The sequence below is a fragment of the Limulus polyphemus genome, unplaced genomic scaffold (assembly GCF_000517525.1).
Source record: "Limulus polyphemus unplaced genomic scaffold, Limulus_polyphemus-2.1.2 Scaffold1002, whole genome shotgun sequence".
Lineage (NCBI taxonomy): Eukaryota > Metazoa > Arthropoda > Merostomata > Xiphosura > Limulidae > Limulus > Limulus polyphemus.
In genome coordinates, this window is record NW_013666612.1 from 276,954 (window position 1) to 293,117 (window position 16,164).

At 32.7% G+C, this 16,164-nt stretch overlaps 1 protein-coding gene across 1 annotated transcript in view; it reads left to right on the forward strand.

The window, feature by feature from the left end:
- Positions 1 to 16,164, forward strand: part of LOC106461637 (protocadherin Fat 4-like) — a gene marked incomplete at its 3' end in the record, with an annotated part of 101,360 nt that overhangs the window by 17,391 nt on the left and 67,805 nt on the right. Inside the window, exon 10 of the mRNA XM_013921475.1 lies at positions 8,723 to 8,832. Within this exon, the coding sequence (XP_013776929.1) occupies positions 8,723 to 8,832 (110 nt within the window). The remainder of the gene's footprint in view (positions 1 to 8,722; positions 8,833 to 16,164) is intronic.

Here is a 16,164-nt window from a genome sequence, read left to right on the forward strand (position 1 = left end):
GGTTACTGCGGTAACTAACAAGAACTATGTACCTTCAGAACCACATCCGGGTTCAATCCTACTGAGAAACAGGTAGAGCATTGTATAATGTGTGAGACGCAATTGTACGCGAATATAAACAGTCTTTGCGCTAAATAACAACACAAAAGTTTTGAGTTTAGAACATGTATATATAGAGTTATATGCACTTATTTATATTTTTTTTGCAGAATTCTGTTACAATGCCGAAAAAAATCTAAGATGATTGCTAAGTAATTTTTAAGCAAAACTAATAGATTGTCAAAAACTTGTAACTAATTTTCTAAAAGATATTCTTGATATTTACGGAAAGAGGGTATTGTGAACCCAATAGAACATAAAGTTTTGGATTTTACTTACTCTTATCTCTCAAGTAACGCACGTAAAATGTTAAAGTTATCACAGCTCCCATATTTACTGTTACTTTTTACAAAGACTTTTGGATATATTTTGGTCCGGACATGACCTTAGTGTTTAGAGTATTGGACTGAGAATCTAAATATCTCAAGTTCGAGACGTAGTGCTACCAAACATGCTTCGTACTTGCATCTATGGACGTGTTACCAGAAGACAGTCAATTTTGCTATTCCGTTAAGGGTTGATGCTTCAGGTGGCGGTTACTATAGACAGGTTGTCTTCACTGAACCATGAGGGTCTCTAATCTGGCTGATTAGCTAAAGATGTAATTATAAGTTCGTTTTGTTTTCCTAGACTGAGTTTTTGAATAGGTCACGTGATATTACTTTATGACTAACAGTTTCCAATCTTTTATTCATTTTAGGCTGTTCAAAGAGACAATCCTGCTCACCAGGCTTTAGCCAAAGTAAGGGTGTTTGTTTTGGACGTCAACGACAACATTCCTGTCTTTGAATATGACACCTACAATATTACTGTGGTGGAGAATCTACCGCCAGGGTTCACTGTAGTTCAGTGCTCGCCCATGATAAAGATCTGGTATAGTATTTCTTTTATAAATACTAGTTTCAAATTAAATTTACACAAAAGCACCGTTCGTTCTTCATTAATTTGTTTTTGCGCAATGTTTCAGAAACATGCTTTCTTGGAAATTAAAATATACTTCCAGAGGTACAAACATACCTAAGATATATTTGCATGAAATAAAAGCATGAAGGTGTGAATTTAACAATAGTTGTGTTGTGTTACTTGTTCTATAAAGGGTGTTGTTTCAGTGCACAGAATATTGTTGAACTGACAAAGTCTGTAAGCCGATAATATATATAAAATGACGAAACTGTAATTTGAGTTTACGTGAAAAGAAATAGCACGAATAAAAAAAATATTAATAGAATTAAACAAATCCAACGATTTCTTTACAAAAAGCAATGTATAGTAAAAAAATTGTCATTGTAAGAAATAATACCATTTCCAACGTATTACAAAGTCCAAGAATAATTCAAAAGTATTACATCTTTTGTAACTGATAGATTATTTCGTAAATAAATACAAACGTTCGACTTTAGTGACCATTCAGTTTTTAATCTCATTTTTGGCATTAGTCGATATTGATTTTTTTGCCCCAGCCAACCTTTAAGACCAATAATATTGGTTTTAAGAATACCAAATCAAACACTATTACTGGCCTAGAGAAAAACAAACGTGTGTTGCTCACACGAATATCATCTTACAGTTAGAGTTCTGACGGCTTCCAACAAAACCCGGGAATCAACGTTGTCATCAAAAATCATACCTCTGTCATTCGATGTTGTAGTTTTATTATTCTACGTTTTTGTCCCTATTGAAGAACAAGATACAAGCTGATGTAAACACACTTCGTCAAATCTTCCATGTCACTAGCTTTATGGTTTTCTTCTTGAACTTCTTGGAGATAACCCTGTTGTAATGTTGTTGCAAAAAAACTATTAAAATAACAACTGTATTGCACTAATACTTTCGTGATTCACAGTACGTGAAGAAAAGGTTCAATTAACGTACCAAAAAGGCAACATTAAAGATTCAAACATAAAGAAACTATACACATATATTTATACATAGATAGATATACACACAATATTACATAAAAAAGATAACCTTCATACAAGAACAAAAAACAATAATTCTTTATCTGTTTTATACACCCGACTTGACAGTTATAAAATTCAAGTTAACAATTCTTAATCGCTGTCACACGTCTGACACACTACCAAACATATATCATTGTCCCACACCTAATCTTGGACGTTTTAACTCTCACACCAGAATCTCTAGATCATTGTCATACACCTAATCTTGGACGTTTTAACTCACACCAGAATCTCTAGATCATTGTCATACACCTAATCTTGGATGTTTTAACTCTCACACCAGAATCTCTAGATCATTGTCATACACCTAATCTTAGACGTTTTAACTCTCACACCAGAATCTCTAGATCATTGTCATACACCTAATCTTAGACGTTTTAACTATCACACCAGAATCGCTAGATCATTGTCATACACCTAATCTTAGACGTTTTAACTCACACCCGAATCTCTAGATCATTGTCATACACCTAATCTTGGACGTTTTAATTCACACCAGAATCTCTAGATCATTGTCATACACCTAATCTTAGACGTTTTAACTCTCACACCTGAATCTCTAGATCATTGTCATACACCTAATCTTGGAAGTAATAACACTCACATCAGCAACTCTTGACCATTGTTATACAGCTAATAATTAAATTTAGTTCCTGAAACCAGGAACTCTTAATCATTATTATATACCTATGAATAGAATTTATAACACTCACAGTAACAATTCTTAGTTATTGTCTTAACCTAAATATAAAAGATATAACATCAACACCAGTAAATCACGATCATTGTTATAAACCTAATAATGAAAGTTATAATATTCACCAACAATCTTTAGCCATTGTCATACACCTAAACATTACAGTAATGACATATACACCAGTAGTTCTCAGCCATTTTCACAAGCCTAATAATGAAAGTTATAATATTCACCAAACAATCTTTGGCCATTGTCATACACTTAAACATTACAGTAATGACATATACACCAGTAATTCTCGACCATTGTTTAACAATTAGACACGGAAGACATAATTCTCACACGAACAAATCTTCATATTATCATACACCTATTAATGACATTTATAACGCTCACACCACCAATCCTTGGTTATTGGCATATAGCTAAACATAGAAGATATAATTCTCACACAAGGAGAATTGTTTTACACCTAATAATGAAAGACATAACATTCACACCAGTAACCCTTGGTCATTGTCAGACACCTAAATATGGAATATATAATTGTCACACAAACATTTCTCGATCATTGTCATACAGCTAGTCATGGAAAATATAACACTCACACCAGAAGGTCTTGATCATTGTTATGCACTTAACCATGAAATTTTTAACCCTCACACGAACAGGTATTGATCATTATTTCACACCTAACCACGAAAGCTACAACATTCACAAACAACTCTCGGCCATTTCATATACCTCAACACGGAAGATATTCTCATACCAGCAAATCTTGACAATGGTTATACACTTAATAATAAAAGTTATGACCCTCACACAAGCAATGCTTTGTCATTATAGTACGCCTATTAACGGATGGTAAAGCATCTCTTAACCATTGTCATGCACTTAACCATGAAACGTATAACACACCAGCAACACCTAATCGTTGCCATACTGATAATTTCTGAAATTATATCACATTCTAACAATTATTTCTTATTGTCATACCAATAATCATGGAAGTTAAAATATCCACACGAACAATTCTTGAATATTTTCTTACACCTAACCATTGAAGCTATAGCACCCACAAAGCTTGGTCATTGTCATACACCTAATCATGGAAGCTACAATTCTCTTGATCATTTTAATACACATAATAATGAAAGTTAATAACACCAACACCAGCATCTCTTGACGATTGTCATAAATCCAATCTTGGAAGTTACAAGACCCACACTAACAATGCTTGGTCACTGTCACACACATTAATCATGGAGGCTTTAACACTCAAATTAACAATTCGTGGTCATCGTCATGCACCTAACAATGAAAGTAATAACACTCAAATTAACAATTCTTGGTCATTGTCATAATCTTAACATACAAGATATAATTGTCACATCAGCACTTCTTGATCATTTTCACACTAATGACTTTCTCGGTAAACTTTCTGAAATAACAAGAAAAAATATATCTAATAATTTTCAGAAGGTTTTTGTTTTGATGAATTAATATTCTGTTAAGTGATTTGTCAATTAAGATTTTAAAAAATTGCATTTATTATGCTACGTTCTTTCTCTCTCAGTTCTTTTCTGTCCGTAATGATAAACTTGTTTTTGACTACTCTACTTTCTATGACAAATAAAAAGATAAATGCCCTCACTTTTCCTTTGTAGTTTTTCGGAATTTTCGCCAGTGAATAAAAATAACGCTTTACTTGTTTGTTACTTTACCTTAATGATATAATTGAGAGAGAAATGGATCGTAAAATATTTACACACATCGAATATATATTTTTTTTCTGCCTCACAAGGTATAAGGGCAGGATGCGCCATCTATCGATAGGCAGTACAGTTTTCCTAAAAATGTTATTTTTACGAACGAATGGAAACCAATGCTCTCTAGCAATCAAGCATGTAAGATAAAACAAACCACCACCTTCGAGGCAGAGTCCTTTATATAAGTTCTGTACATGTTTTTAAAAACACAACTATAAAGTAATAAAATGAGATACAAACTCTTAGTTAAAATAATTCCTGTAAAATTGCTGTTTAACTTAGTGCAGAGTTTATTTTTAGTTATTATATTTTATCCTACTTTTGGTCCCAGACTTTATGCTATCTTGTATAAGTTAATGTGCGTCAGGTGTCTAAACGATGAGAGCGAAACAGTATTTGGTACGTAATTTCTTTCTGTTTTGTATCTGTATTTAGCATCAGAGACTGCGATATTCAATGGTTACTTCTAAAACGTTTAGAAACATAAATGCAAGTTTATACTTAACCTTTCTACAGAGGTTGAATACGTTATATTTAAATAATTTTATAACCTCACCACGTTCTTATAATCCATGTCGCCACGTTTGGCCATGCTCTATCTGACGACTGTGCATATTGACAATAGCCCTGAGGCGTAGTTTCCATTGCAAAAGGCTCCATCGTAAATCTATCATGTCCAAAGCAAACCACCTCTCCCTAATGCTTTCCATAATCCATCTAGAGAACAAGGACGACACTTACACCGAAATTCAAAAGTACTGGATCCAACGACTTGACTGGCATTTCTACTTATGGAATACATGGATGTTTATTTTATTCACCAGCTGCTTAATGTATGTGACAGGTAAACGGGATGTATGACTGGAAGCCTTATCTTCGTGAATTCTACCCTGTTGGCTTCGTTTCCAGAAGAAGATCCTTCTGGATTATACCGAATATTGTTGGCTGGGGCTCGTAGATCGCTTGTGTCACTGATCTTTGTGTTCATGGATTATCACCTGTAACAAGACGCCGCACTTTGCTTACCACGGCTGTTGAACATCTTGTTGCAGGTGTCTTTCAGGTTGCTACAGGTAGCCCAAGTAGATCCATATTTTTTAGTTTTTAATGCCATTAAGAACAATGAATATTCTCGTTTGGAAATTCTAGTTCCCCGATATTAACAGATATTTATGCTCTGAGTGAATGAATATTTTGCATCAGATTAGTCTGTTATATACTCTTCCCAAAGTGATCGGTTTTTGATGGTATCACACTATATAAGAAAGGTCAAACAAATTAAAAATGTAGTTCTAATACATTCTGTTCTACCGAAGCATTATAATGGCTATGGTTTTAACGTGACTTGCTGATTTACATACTCAAAATCGTTTTAGTATACCTTACCCAAACCTCTGTGTTATCGACTCATCAAAAGGACGTAGGTGATCAACATGATTTAGTTTTACTTTCTTGATTGTTGCAAGTAATATATTTATGATAGTTAAAGAAAATGATCCAATGATTAATTTCTAATTACTTATTATAAAGCAGAATAAGTATGTACCCATATTAGTTGAAAGGTGACCTAATGTAAATACTGTGGGCATCTAATGTAATTATGTTGGTAATCAAAAGGTTAAGCGAGTAAATTCTCCAATAAAATGTATTCTTTATGGCACTAATAAAATTGCTTTTACTGCTAAGTTAAATTTAGTAAATTGTTTGTCAGGTAACATTCTTGAGGACGAGATAACTTAACTTACTCTTTACGTTACTGGCCCGGCATGGCCAGGTGGTTAAGGCGCTCGACTCGCAATCTGAGGGTCGCGGGTTCGAATCCCCGTCACACCAAACATGCTCGCCCTTTCAGCCGTGGGGGCGTTATAATGTGACGGTCAATCCCACTATTCGTTGGTAAAAGAGTAGCCTAAGAGTTGGTGGTGGGTGGTGATGACTAGCTGCCTTCCCTTTGGTCTTACACTGCTAAATTAGGGACGGCTAGTGCAGATAGCCCTCGTGTAGCTTTGCGCGAAATTCAAAAAACAAACAAACTTTATGTTACTAGGGTTAAATGTTTGCAAGATCGAGTCTTCCCCAACTCAGTGAGTTATATAGTTTAGTATTTCTTAGTCGTTTCCTTTTACGTAAGTGTAGAAGTATCTATATATATATAATGTTTAGTCTTCTAAAGTTTGAAATAAATCAATAGATAAAGTTAGTAAATAGCTTTATAACACGAGTAAGGACAGAGTATCCACAATGTCTAAAGTCAAAGGTTATATAGTAAGTGATCCATATACCGACTGAGATAATTCAGAGTTTATAGTTGCAGTATAATTATCTATAGAACACTAAGTCTGACAACTTGTATACCGACTGAGATAATTCAGAGTTTATAGTTGCAGTATATTTATCTGCAAAACGTTAAACCTGGCAATGTATACACCGGTTGAGATAAATCCAACTTTATAATTCAGATCTATTAACGACGCAGGTTACTTTTACAGTGAATTTTCCTACTGAGAAAAATAGAACTATTACGAACATTAATTTTTCATATTCTGAAGTCCTTAATCTTAGAATTTAATGAGTTACGCTAAGATATTACATTTAGATTTATTCTGTTTTGGAAAAGAAAACAAAAACGCAGAAATCAAATTTATGCTGAGGTTTATTGTTTCATTAAAACCCGATCTTTGTTAACTTTTGTTCTCACTGTTCGTGCAGACGATGTCTGTAAAGATATTTTTACAAAAATGAAATGTTTTTTCTTGCATATTAGTTAGAGTTTAAATTATTATATTTTATATTCAGGTTGAACTTTGAGCTTAATACCTTACATCTCAGGTATTCCCCATCAGTGATCAATTTTATAAAAAATAAATAGCATACAATGGAATATTCCCTATTAGACACAGTGTTTATTTCTCTATTCTTCTGTAAACATGTAAGTTACGTGAAGGAAGTTAGCTCATAAGTGCAAACAAGCCTTTTTAAAGATAATTGGTGATATATATATATATCTGACACTGCAATATCTGAAATAGGCCTGTTTACTGAAATAAAAAAGGCATCAGTATATCGTGATCAATTTTGATGTACGTTTTTAGACACTAAATGTTGATATAATTTGACGACTGCATAAGAAATAGAAATATATTTATCCTTCCTCTCTCCAATAATATTAACGGAGACACGGCCCAACGAGAGTACTAACTAAATGACGTACATATTACCGTACTAGCTCAGAGTACCCGTCCCCTGACGGAAGTTATGTAAGTTCATGATTAATGAAATGTTACCTTAGAATATGAAATGCTGCTTCCCTTATATGTAATTGTCAAAAACGACAATAATAACTGAAAAACACAAAATATGAAATAACAAATTTTCACGTATCTTCGCATGGACCCAGCAATCCTTCATACGAAATTTGGTGAAGATCCATCGACAGGAGGTGAGGTTGTGGTAAAAAACGCAAAATGCAAAACTGAAAATTTGTATGTACCTCGCATGGATCTAATAAACCTCCATATCTATATCAGTAAAGATCCATCTAAACCATACGAATTAGGTACAAAGACATACAATAGATACAGATTTATATCGATAGATCTATTAAGGTAGTTAATGTTATCCAAAATGTTAACATCTTGAAAAAACATTATTTAACAAAAAGACGTATAAACAAATTACAACGATATTTGCCCAATTAGATTTAACTACCGAAACTCTAACTGTAAATCTAAATGTTAGAAATTTCAATATAATAAGTACACGAATAAACTCAAGCTCATCCTCAATTATGAAAACGAAAAAAATAATCAAATTAAGCTTATTCAATATAAGATTTTAAAGCAAATTATTTATGTTTGTTATACAACAAATACTATGTTATTATTTATGTTTGTTATACAACAAATACTATGTTATTATTTATGTTTGTTATACAACAAATACTATGTTATTATTTATGTTTGTTATACAACAAATACTATGTTATTATTTATGTTTGTTATACAACAAATACTATGTTATTATTTATGTTTGTTATACAACAAATTCTATGTTATTATTTATGTTAATTTTACAATAAATACTATGTTATTATTTATGTTTGTTATACAACAAATACTATGTTATTATTTATGTTTGTTATACAACAAATACTATGTTATTTCCAGTTTGTTTGTTGTTGTTTTTTTGTGCGATAGGGAACGATGAAGAACTATTTTATATTCACGAACAAACTGGAGAACTCTTCCTGGTCAAAGAAATTGATCTAGAAAATCTCATTAGCCCTGTCATCAATCTCCAGATTCAAGTAGGTAGCGGCTGCATAGTATCTCAATAGCCCTGTCATCAATCTCCAGATTCAAGTAGGTAGCGGCTGCATAGTATCTCAATAGCCCTATCATCAGTCTCCAGGTTCAGATAGGTATCGATTGCATAGTATCTGACTAGCCCTATCATCAGTCTCCAGGTTCAGATAGGTATCGATTGCATAGTATCTGACTAGCCCTATCATCAGTCTCCAGGTTCAGATAGGTATCGATTGCATAGTATCTGACTAGCTCTATCATCAGTCTCCAGGTTCAGATAGGTATCGATTGCATAGTATCTGACTAGCTCTATCATCAGTCTCCAGGTTCAGGTAGGTAGCGGCTACATAGTATCTCACTAGCCTTGTAATTAATCTCCAGGTTCAGGTAGGTATACTGTTTACAGACAAAGGACGAGCTAAACGGTATAAGAAATAACATTCAGTTCGGATAGACACATGATTTTCAGGTTAAAAATTAATGCCTCTTTACAGCTTTAGAAATAATCTTCTAGCTTAACTTGGCAACCGAATGGTTATTGCAGCTTAAAAAATAATGTCAATTTTCATAGTCTTAGAATAATCTATCCTTTCATGTTAGCAGGCGACAAGTCGAATTTTACAGTTTAGAAAGTAATGTTATTTTACAATATTAGGAATAAGCTTCATATTCAACGAAGCAGAAATATGGTCTTGTAGACAATTATCTTCTCCAGATGAAAGTAATTTAATGTTAATAAAATAATGACAAAATCTTTTTAGAAGACTGTCTCTTTAGTTACCTTGAAAATATCAAACTTCTTAGAAATGATTCTTGTGTCTCAGTATAAAGAAGGAACTCAAGTATTTGCATACACTTCTGAAACAAACTCCGGCTTTTTTTGGGCAGCCTAAAATAAATTCTATACCAAAAAAATGTTTCACATGTTCAGTTGGTAAAATGAAGTTTCGCTGAAGAAGTGTTCTTGGTTATGGGATTTACTGTCAGTTGCCCAAGAGAAGCTGAAGCTTATTCAGAAAGTTCTTCTGTTATAGATTTCACACATGTGAGCTAAATGAAGAGCTTACGTGTTTTCTCTAACATGAACGTGTTTAAGGAATATATCTTGTGTTTAAAATTAGTATTTATTTCTGTAAAGGTTTCGGAAATTCTTCGCAACACCTAATTCATCGACTCGGATAGGTCTGAATCCTCTACACGTTAACATACATTAATTCTTGTAATAAAGGACATAAAAACACAATGAACAGAAATTTGTTGAAAAATTATGTATGAGTAGTTCTTTATTATAAGCTTTTTTTGTTAAGCATATTTGTTCTTCTTATTTACGAAAATACATTGCTAAATAAATATTTTTCTTTATGTTTTACTGAGAAATATCTTAATAAGTCTACAATTTTAAAGATATGGTATAGAAATATTAACATAGCATATTCCCGACGTGTTTAGTTTATACAAAAATCTTAAATGAATGCCTGTTACCGTGAAACTGTACAGACTATATACTGCGATGATAGTAGTTCCATATTAAATATTGTTATGTTCGATGACGAGGAATTCACTTTGAGACTAATAATGGTTGGAGACGGCTTGAATGGATAATGAAGAAAAACTTTAATATAAGTTTAACATAACAGTAAATGTACAACGTTTCGACAAGGTTTTGTCATCATCAGGCTTGTAAATAAGATTATTGTCTAAGTTATTGGATAGAGATGCAATCTAAACAACAATGATAATCAACAAATAAAGTATATATTCGATAATCCAACTTAAATTTGAGTTAAGAAATAACATTTTAACTTTCAAGCGTTTCGAAAATCTCCTTATATAAGAAGAAAGAACTCGTATCGTTACATTTTCTGCTCTTCAATCGATGTCTTTTTGTTTATTTAAAGAAAAAAACTGGCTCCTAATAGATTACTGGACCTTGTTTCAAGCATGAGATATTTACAAATGAGAATGTCTAAATGTACACCTTCAACTACAAAGGTCTGTTTCTTATCTGAATAAAAATAGTAGAAAAGTGTCATCAGAGAATACTCATTATTTGAACTTTAAAAATAATAGCCTGATATATTGTGGTTGTTTGCTATAGCATGCGGTGAGAATGATTTTATCTTTAAGAATACATTCTACTTGCCTTCATCCCTCATGTTTAGATGGAAACTTAAAAATACGCCCCATAATTGTGAATTAACTGAGGTTTATATAAGGTTTCTCATTGTACTGCTCACAGTTGAAGATATCCCCAGTATTTACTGACCTCGAGTGACCTCTCCTACTTAGCACATTTTATCTACATTCTTTAGAAAGGATGCATGTGTTGCCTGGTTTAATTCGGAGATTGTGTTAAGACGGTTTATGCATGGATTGGCTACGTCAGAATTTCCCAGGTATTTTACGTGTTATCAGGACATCACGTGTTGTAAATTGGGTTCTTTCCAGAAAGCGAGACTGATGACAGTCACGGTTCTTGTGTATGTATGTTCCCACTCCCAGCTTTTACGCTGTACTTAATATGTGGGTGTTTACTCGTGACAAGAGCTAAGAACAATTGTATTTTTCTTAATGGTCCATGTGTTTAGAAGTAGAGAGAGTGAGGATATGTGGGTCATGGAACAAAAACCTAATTATGAGGAAAAGATGGGTGAATATGCAGATTTTCGTTTATATAAGATTTTGACGAGAAATAAGTATAAGTAAGGCGACTAAAGCTCTAAATGATCTCTCCCCCTGGTGGCTCAGCGGAAAATCAGAGGGCTTATAACGCTAAAAATCGGCTTTAGGTACCCCTGGAGGGCAGAGCACAGATAGCCCATTGTGTAGCTTTGCGCTTAACAACAAAGAAACAAAAAAACCTGTAAATGTGCTTAAACTTGTTAATGATAAGAATTATCATTTAAACTTGATGAGTTTATATTTAAATCCTGCTACTAATCTGAATAGTTATGGTGCTTATATTTAACTCCTGTTACTAATCTGAATAGCTACGTTGTTTATATTGAAATCCTGCTACTAATCTAAATATTTATATTGTTTGTATTCAGATTAGTAGTTGGATTTAAATATAAATATAAACAATATTTATATTGTTTATATTTAAATCCTGCTACTAATCTAAATAGTTATATTGTTTATATTTAAATCCAGCTACTAATCTGAATAGTTATGTTGTTTATATTTAAATTTTGCTACTAATCTGAATAAATATTTGGTTTTACACAGAAAGCTGTAAATATTGTTTTTCTTCCTTGTATTAACAGTTAGCTTGTAACAAACCTTTCTTGCATTTATGTTTACGTGCGAAAAAGACACATTTCGAATCACTTCAAATACATTAGCAGATATATGCTGGGTTTCCTGGTTGATATTTGCATAAAACTAAATCAGATCATTCTTAGGAGAGCATATATATATATATATATACACACAGAAACTTTATTTTTGTATACTCCCTCAATGTTACTCAAGGGCTATTTGCGCTAGTTTTCCCTAATTTTGAACTGATAGATTAAAAGGAAGACAGCTAGTCAACAATACCCACCGCCATCTCTTGGGATACCCTTGTCAGACCACAAAAGTAGGATTTGACCGTCACCATTATAACGCACCCATGTTTGTAAAATTTGAATAACGAAACGTAGACTTTGGCGCCGCATATATCCATAGTCCCGCACGCTAATCGCTGTAGTACGTTCGATTCAGAATGAAATACATAGAACAGCTATTAAAGCGGACAATATGGTGATCTAATGAAAAATACATAGTTATCTGATTAAATATCCTTTGTCACAAAATATTTCGCACGCATGCTTTCAGAATACTTTAGGCTGACTCATTAACTATGGACTAGGTCGTTAACAATCCATCACATATACCTGTTTCTTTTATGAAACACAAAATGTTAATTTTTTGTTTTGATAAAATCACACACATATATATATATATATATATATACATGTGAATGTATGTTTAAAATGCATAATAATCCCGAATATGTGCTTCAGAAAATCTTTTAATCACCTTGACAATTTTCTTAGCGAATTTTTACGCTTGACATGTGGGTCAAAATATATAATAATGTGTTATAGTGACAACATCAGTTATAAAACCAATTTTATTAATGACACGTATATAAGATAATACTACTTATTGTTCGATTAAATTTTGAATACAGTGTTAATTATAATGTAATATCACTACAATTTATCAGTAAAAACAAGAAAACACGCAATCACGTAAGGGGAAGCTATTGAGTTTAGTTTTTGCAAGTTACGTGTTTCGCTCTGTTGCAACCATGACTCTACTCAAGCTATTGTACTTCTAACATAAATTGTTTGTTTGTGCTAAAGCGTAAAATTACACAATGGGCTACATACGTTGTACTTAGTGCGAGTAACAAACCCCGAGTTTTAGCATTAGAAATCCATAAACTTTCCGCTGAGGCACTGGGGGTGGGGGGCAAAATATACACCAAGGATGTGTGTACGTTGTTTTCCAAATTTTGTTTGAGTTTGGAGTTGGCGTAGTGAAAAAATTAGTAATTTTGAACCCAAGTGTTAGGCAACGTAAATATTTTACTGGTTAGAAGTTCGTGTGGATTTCTCTTTCACTCTCTTTTTTGTTCTTGCTGTTATCATGAATAATTTTGTTTAGTGAAACTTGAGTGTTGAAGCGATAAGATATTTCTGATTTATGTTGAACTTTTTATGAATGTAACTTTAAACAACGACAATATTTAATGCTAGGAACTCTATAAAATGGACTACATTATTTAGATTAAAAAGTTTACATGTCTCTCTTATATATACATATATACTCTATAAACGGACTACATTGAAAGTTTATATGTCTCTCTTATGTATATATATATATATATCTTTGATAAAGTCGCTCCTCAGAATGGTTTTTACTTTTGGGCAATTATGACCCTTCGTCATAAACACGTTATAAAACTAAACTAAAGTTTACATATGGCTTTTGTTGCTGTTGGAGGGTACAAAAATAAATACATTAAACAAGTATGCAGATTCTTTTTCAGTTAACTGACATATCAAAATTTTATTTCACACCATAAAGAATACATAGTGGATATATATGTAATAATAAAAGAGCCTGTGTGTGTGTGTGTGTGTGTGTTTGTGTGACTGCCATAGCTCCAAGAGGAAAGATCCTAGAGACCTGAAACCTTTGCAGGCACACTAAGGGGATTCTGAGAGTGTGCACCTGTTTATTATTTTTTTAGACTTGACTTTAAAAAATTGGCCATTTTTTTCCCTATAGTCCTTAAACTCCATAATTCTGCTTCCTGAAGATCTATAGAAAAGTATCATATTTTTTTCTAATTCTAACTTACTGAATGAAGAACATGTGGAGGTTTTCTGCCAAATTCTCAATTTTCAACAGAAACATGGAAAGAAAAGTACATATCGGACAATGAAAAAAAAGTTGAAATGAACTAAGTTTGGGAAACGACAACAAACAACGGGAAAAAATATGAATCAGAGAATACTGGAGAATTCGGAGAACGAAAATAATTCAAATAAAAACACAGGAAAAAAATCCGAGAAGCCAAATTAAAACTATTTGCTTTTAAAAAGAGTTGAATTGAATTAAGTTCGGGAATAATGGCAACAGACAAATCAGTTAAAGAATTGGCGCATTGGGGTATCTATAGATCGAAGTAATTAAGATAATGGAGACACTTGACTGGTACATTGAGGCCTTTGTAAATCATGAGGGAACCTTAGAATCCCTCATCGGAACGTGGGTATTTTATGCTACTTATCAATATTATTCAGAAAGTCTGGAGGCGAAAGCAAAAATGAAATTAATAAATATATCTATGTAATAATTGATTTAAATCAATCGAAATAGCTGTCTTAATTATAGCCGCATTATAGAGATAATATTTACCTCAATATCATTAACGTACTACCAGAGGGTTATAGATGAAAGATAATGTTGTAATTATCGACTGACTATTAAAACCTAGGGACTTCTGATTTGTTAGCTTAGCTGATGTGCGTATAAGGTACCGTTTAAGTTGAAAATACCAATACTGATTTTATATGGCTTCTAAATTATAATCTTGTAACTGCTTTTCGGTCATGAAGTATTTTGTGAACAGATATGTCTCATTAAGTAAAGTAATAGTAAAAGGCATTTGTAAGCTAACTAGTTGCTTGTCGTTAGTCGGTAACGGGCATTTTTATCAAAGCTTATTTACTGAACTATTTACTTCTACAGATGAATTTCGCTTAATCCGTCATATAACATACTTACTAGAAAGATTTAATATGAAATAAAAGTAAAAATAATAAAGAATTTGCTTCTTGAACATATAAAGACACTCAACCTCACGACGATTAGAAGTTACGAGGGGTGTGTATTTTTCTAGTCACGTGCGTTAAGGCTGAATTTATTAAGTTCACGCTATTATGGGGTGAGTCATGCATGCAGTGTACACGTGAATAACAGGGTGGTGTTTCACGTATTTAAGCAGGGTTGACAAAACAACCTAAAAGTTATATAAAAATGCATTCTTCTGGATTTTAAAGTGTATTATAAGTAGCTTTAATTCGTTTGTTGCTTTGTTGCGATCAGTGAACGATTACTTATAGAACATTTAATGTAATTTTTCTGCTTATCATTTTTCATTACAAACAGCGTGGAGTTAGGTTAAATCTAATCAGAAATTTTATGTTTATTTTGGGTTTTCGATACAGCGTTTACTATTAAGATTGTTTACAGTATTTAATTGTATATTCAAATACTCTTTACGTGCGAACTGGAAAGCAGGTGTATTCAAATTTGAAATGTTGGCTATTTTCTACTTACTCCTTTCCTTTCTATATGCCCCCAGTGGCACAGCGGTATGTCTGCAGACTTACAACGCTAGAATCCTGGTTTCGATACCCGTGGTGGGCAGAGCACAGATAGCCCATTTCGTAGCTTTGTGCTTAATTACAAACAAACAAACGCTCTCCTGAAGTGTACTAATTTACTTTTCCATTTGAAAATGCGTATAATCCTTGAGCAGCAAACATTTTAAATATATCTATAGAACACTAAGTCTGACAACTTAAAATATACTGTAAGTAAAAACTCTGAATTATCTCAGTCGGTATATAAGTTGTCAGACTTAGTGTTCTATAGATAAATATACTGTAACTATAAACTCTGAATTATCTCAGTCGGTATATAAGTTGTCAGACTTAGTGTTCTATAGATAAATATACTGTAACTATAAACTCTGAATTATCTCAGTCGGTATATAAGTTGTCAGACTTAGTGTTCTATAGATAAATATACTGTAACTATAAACTCTG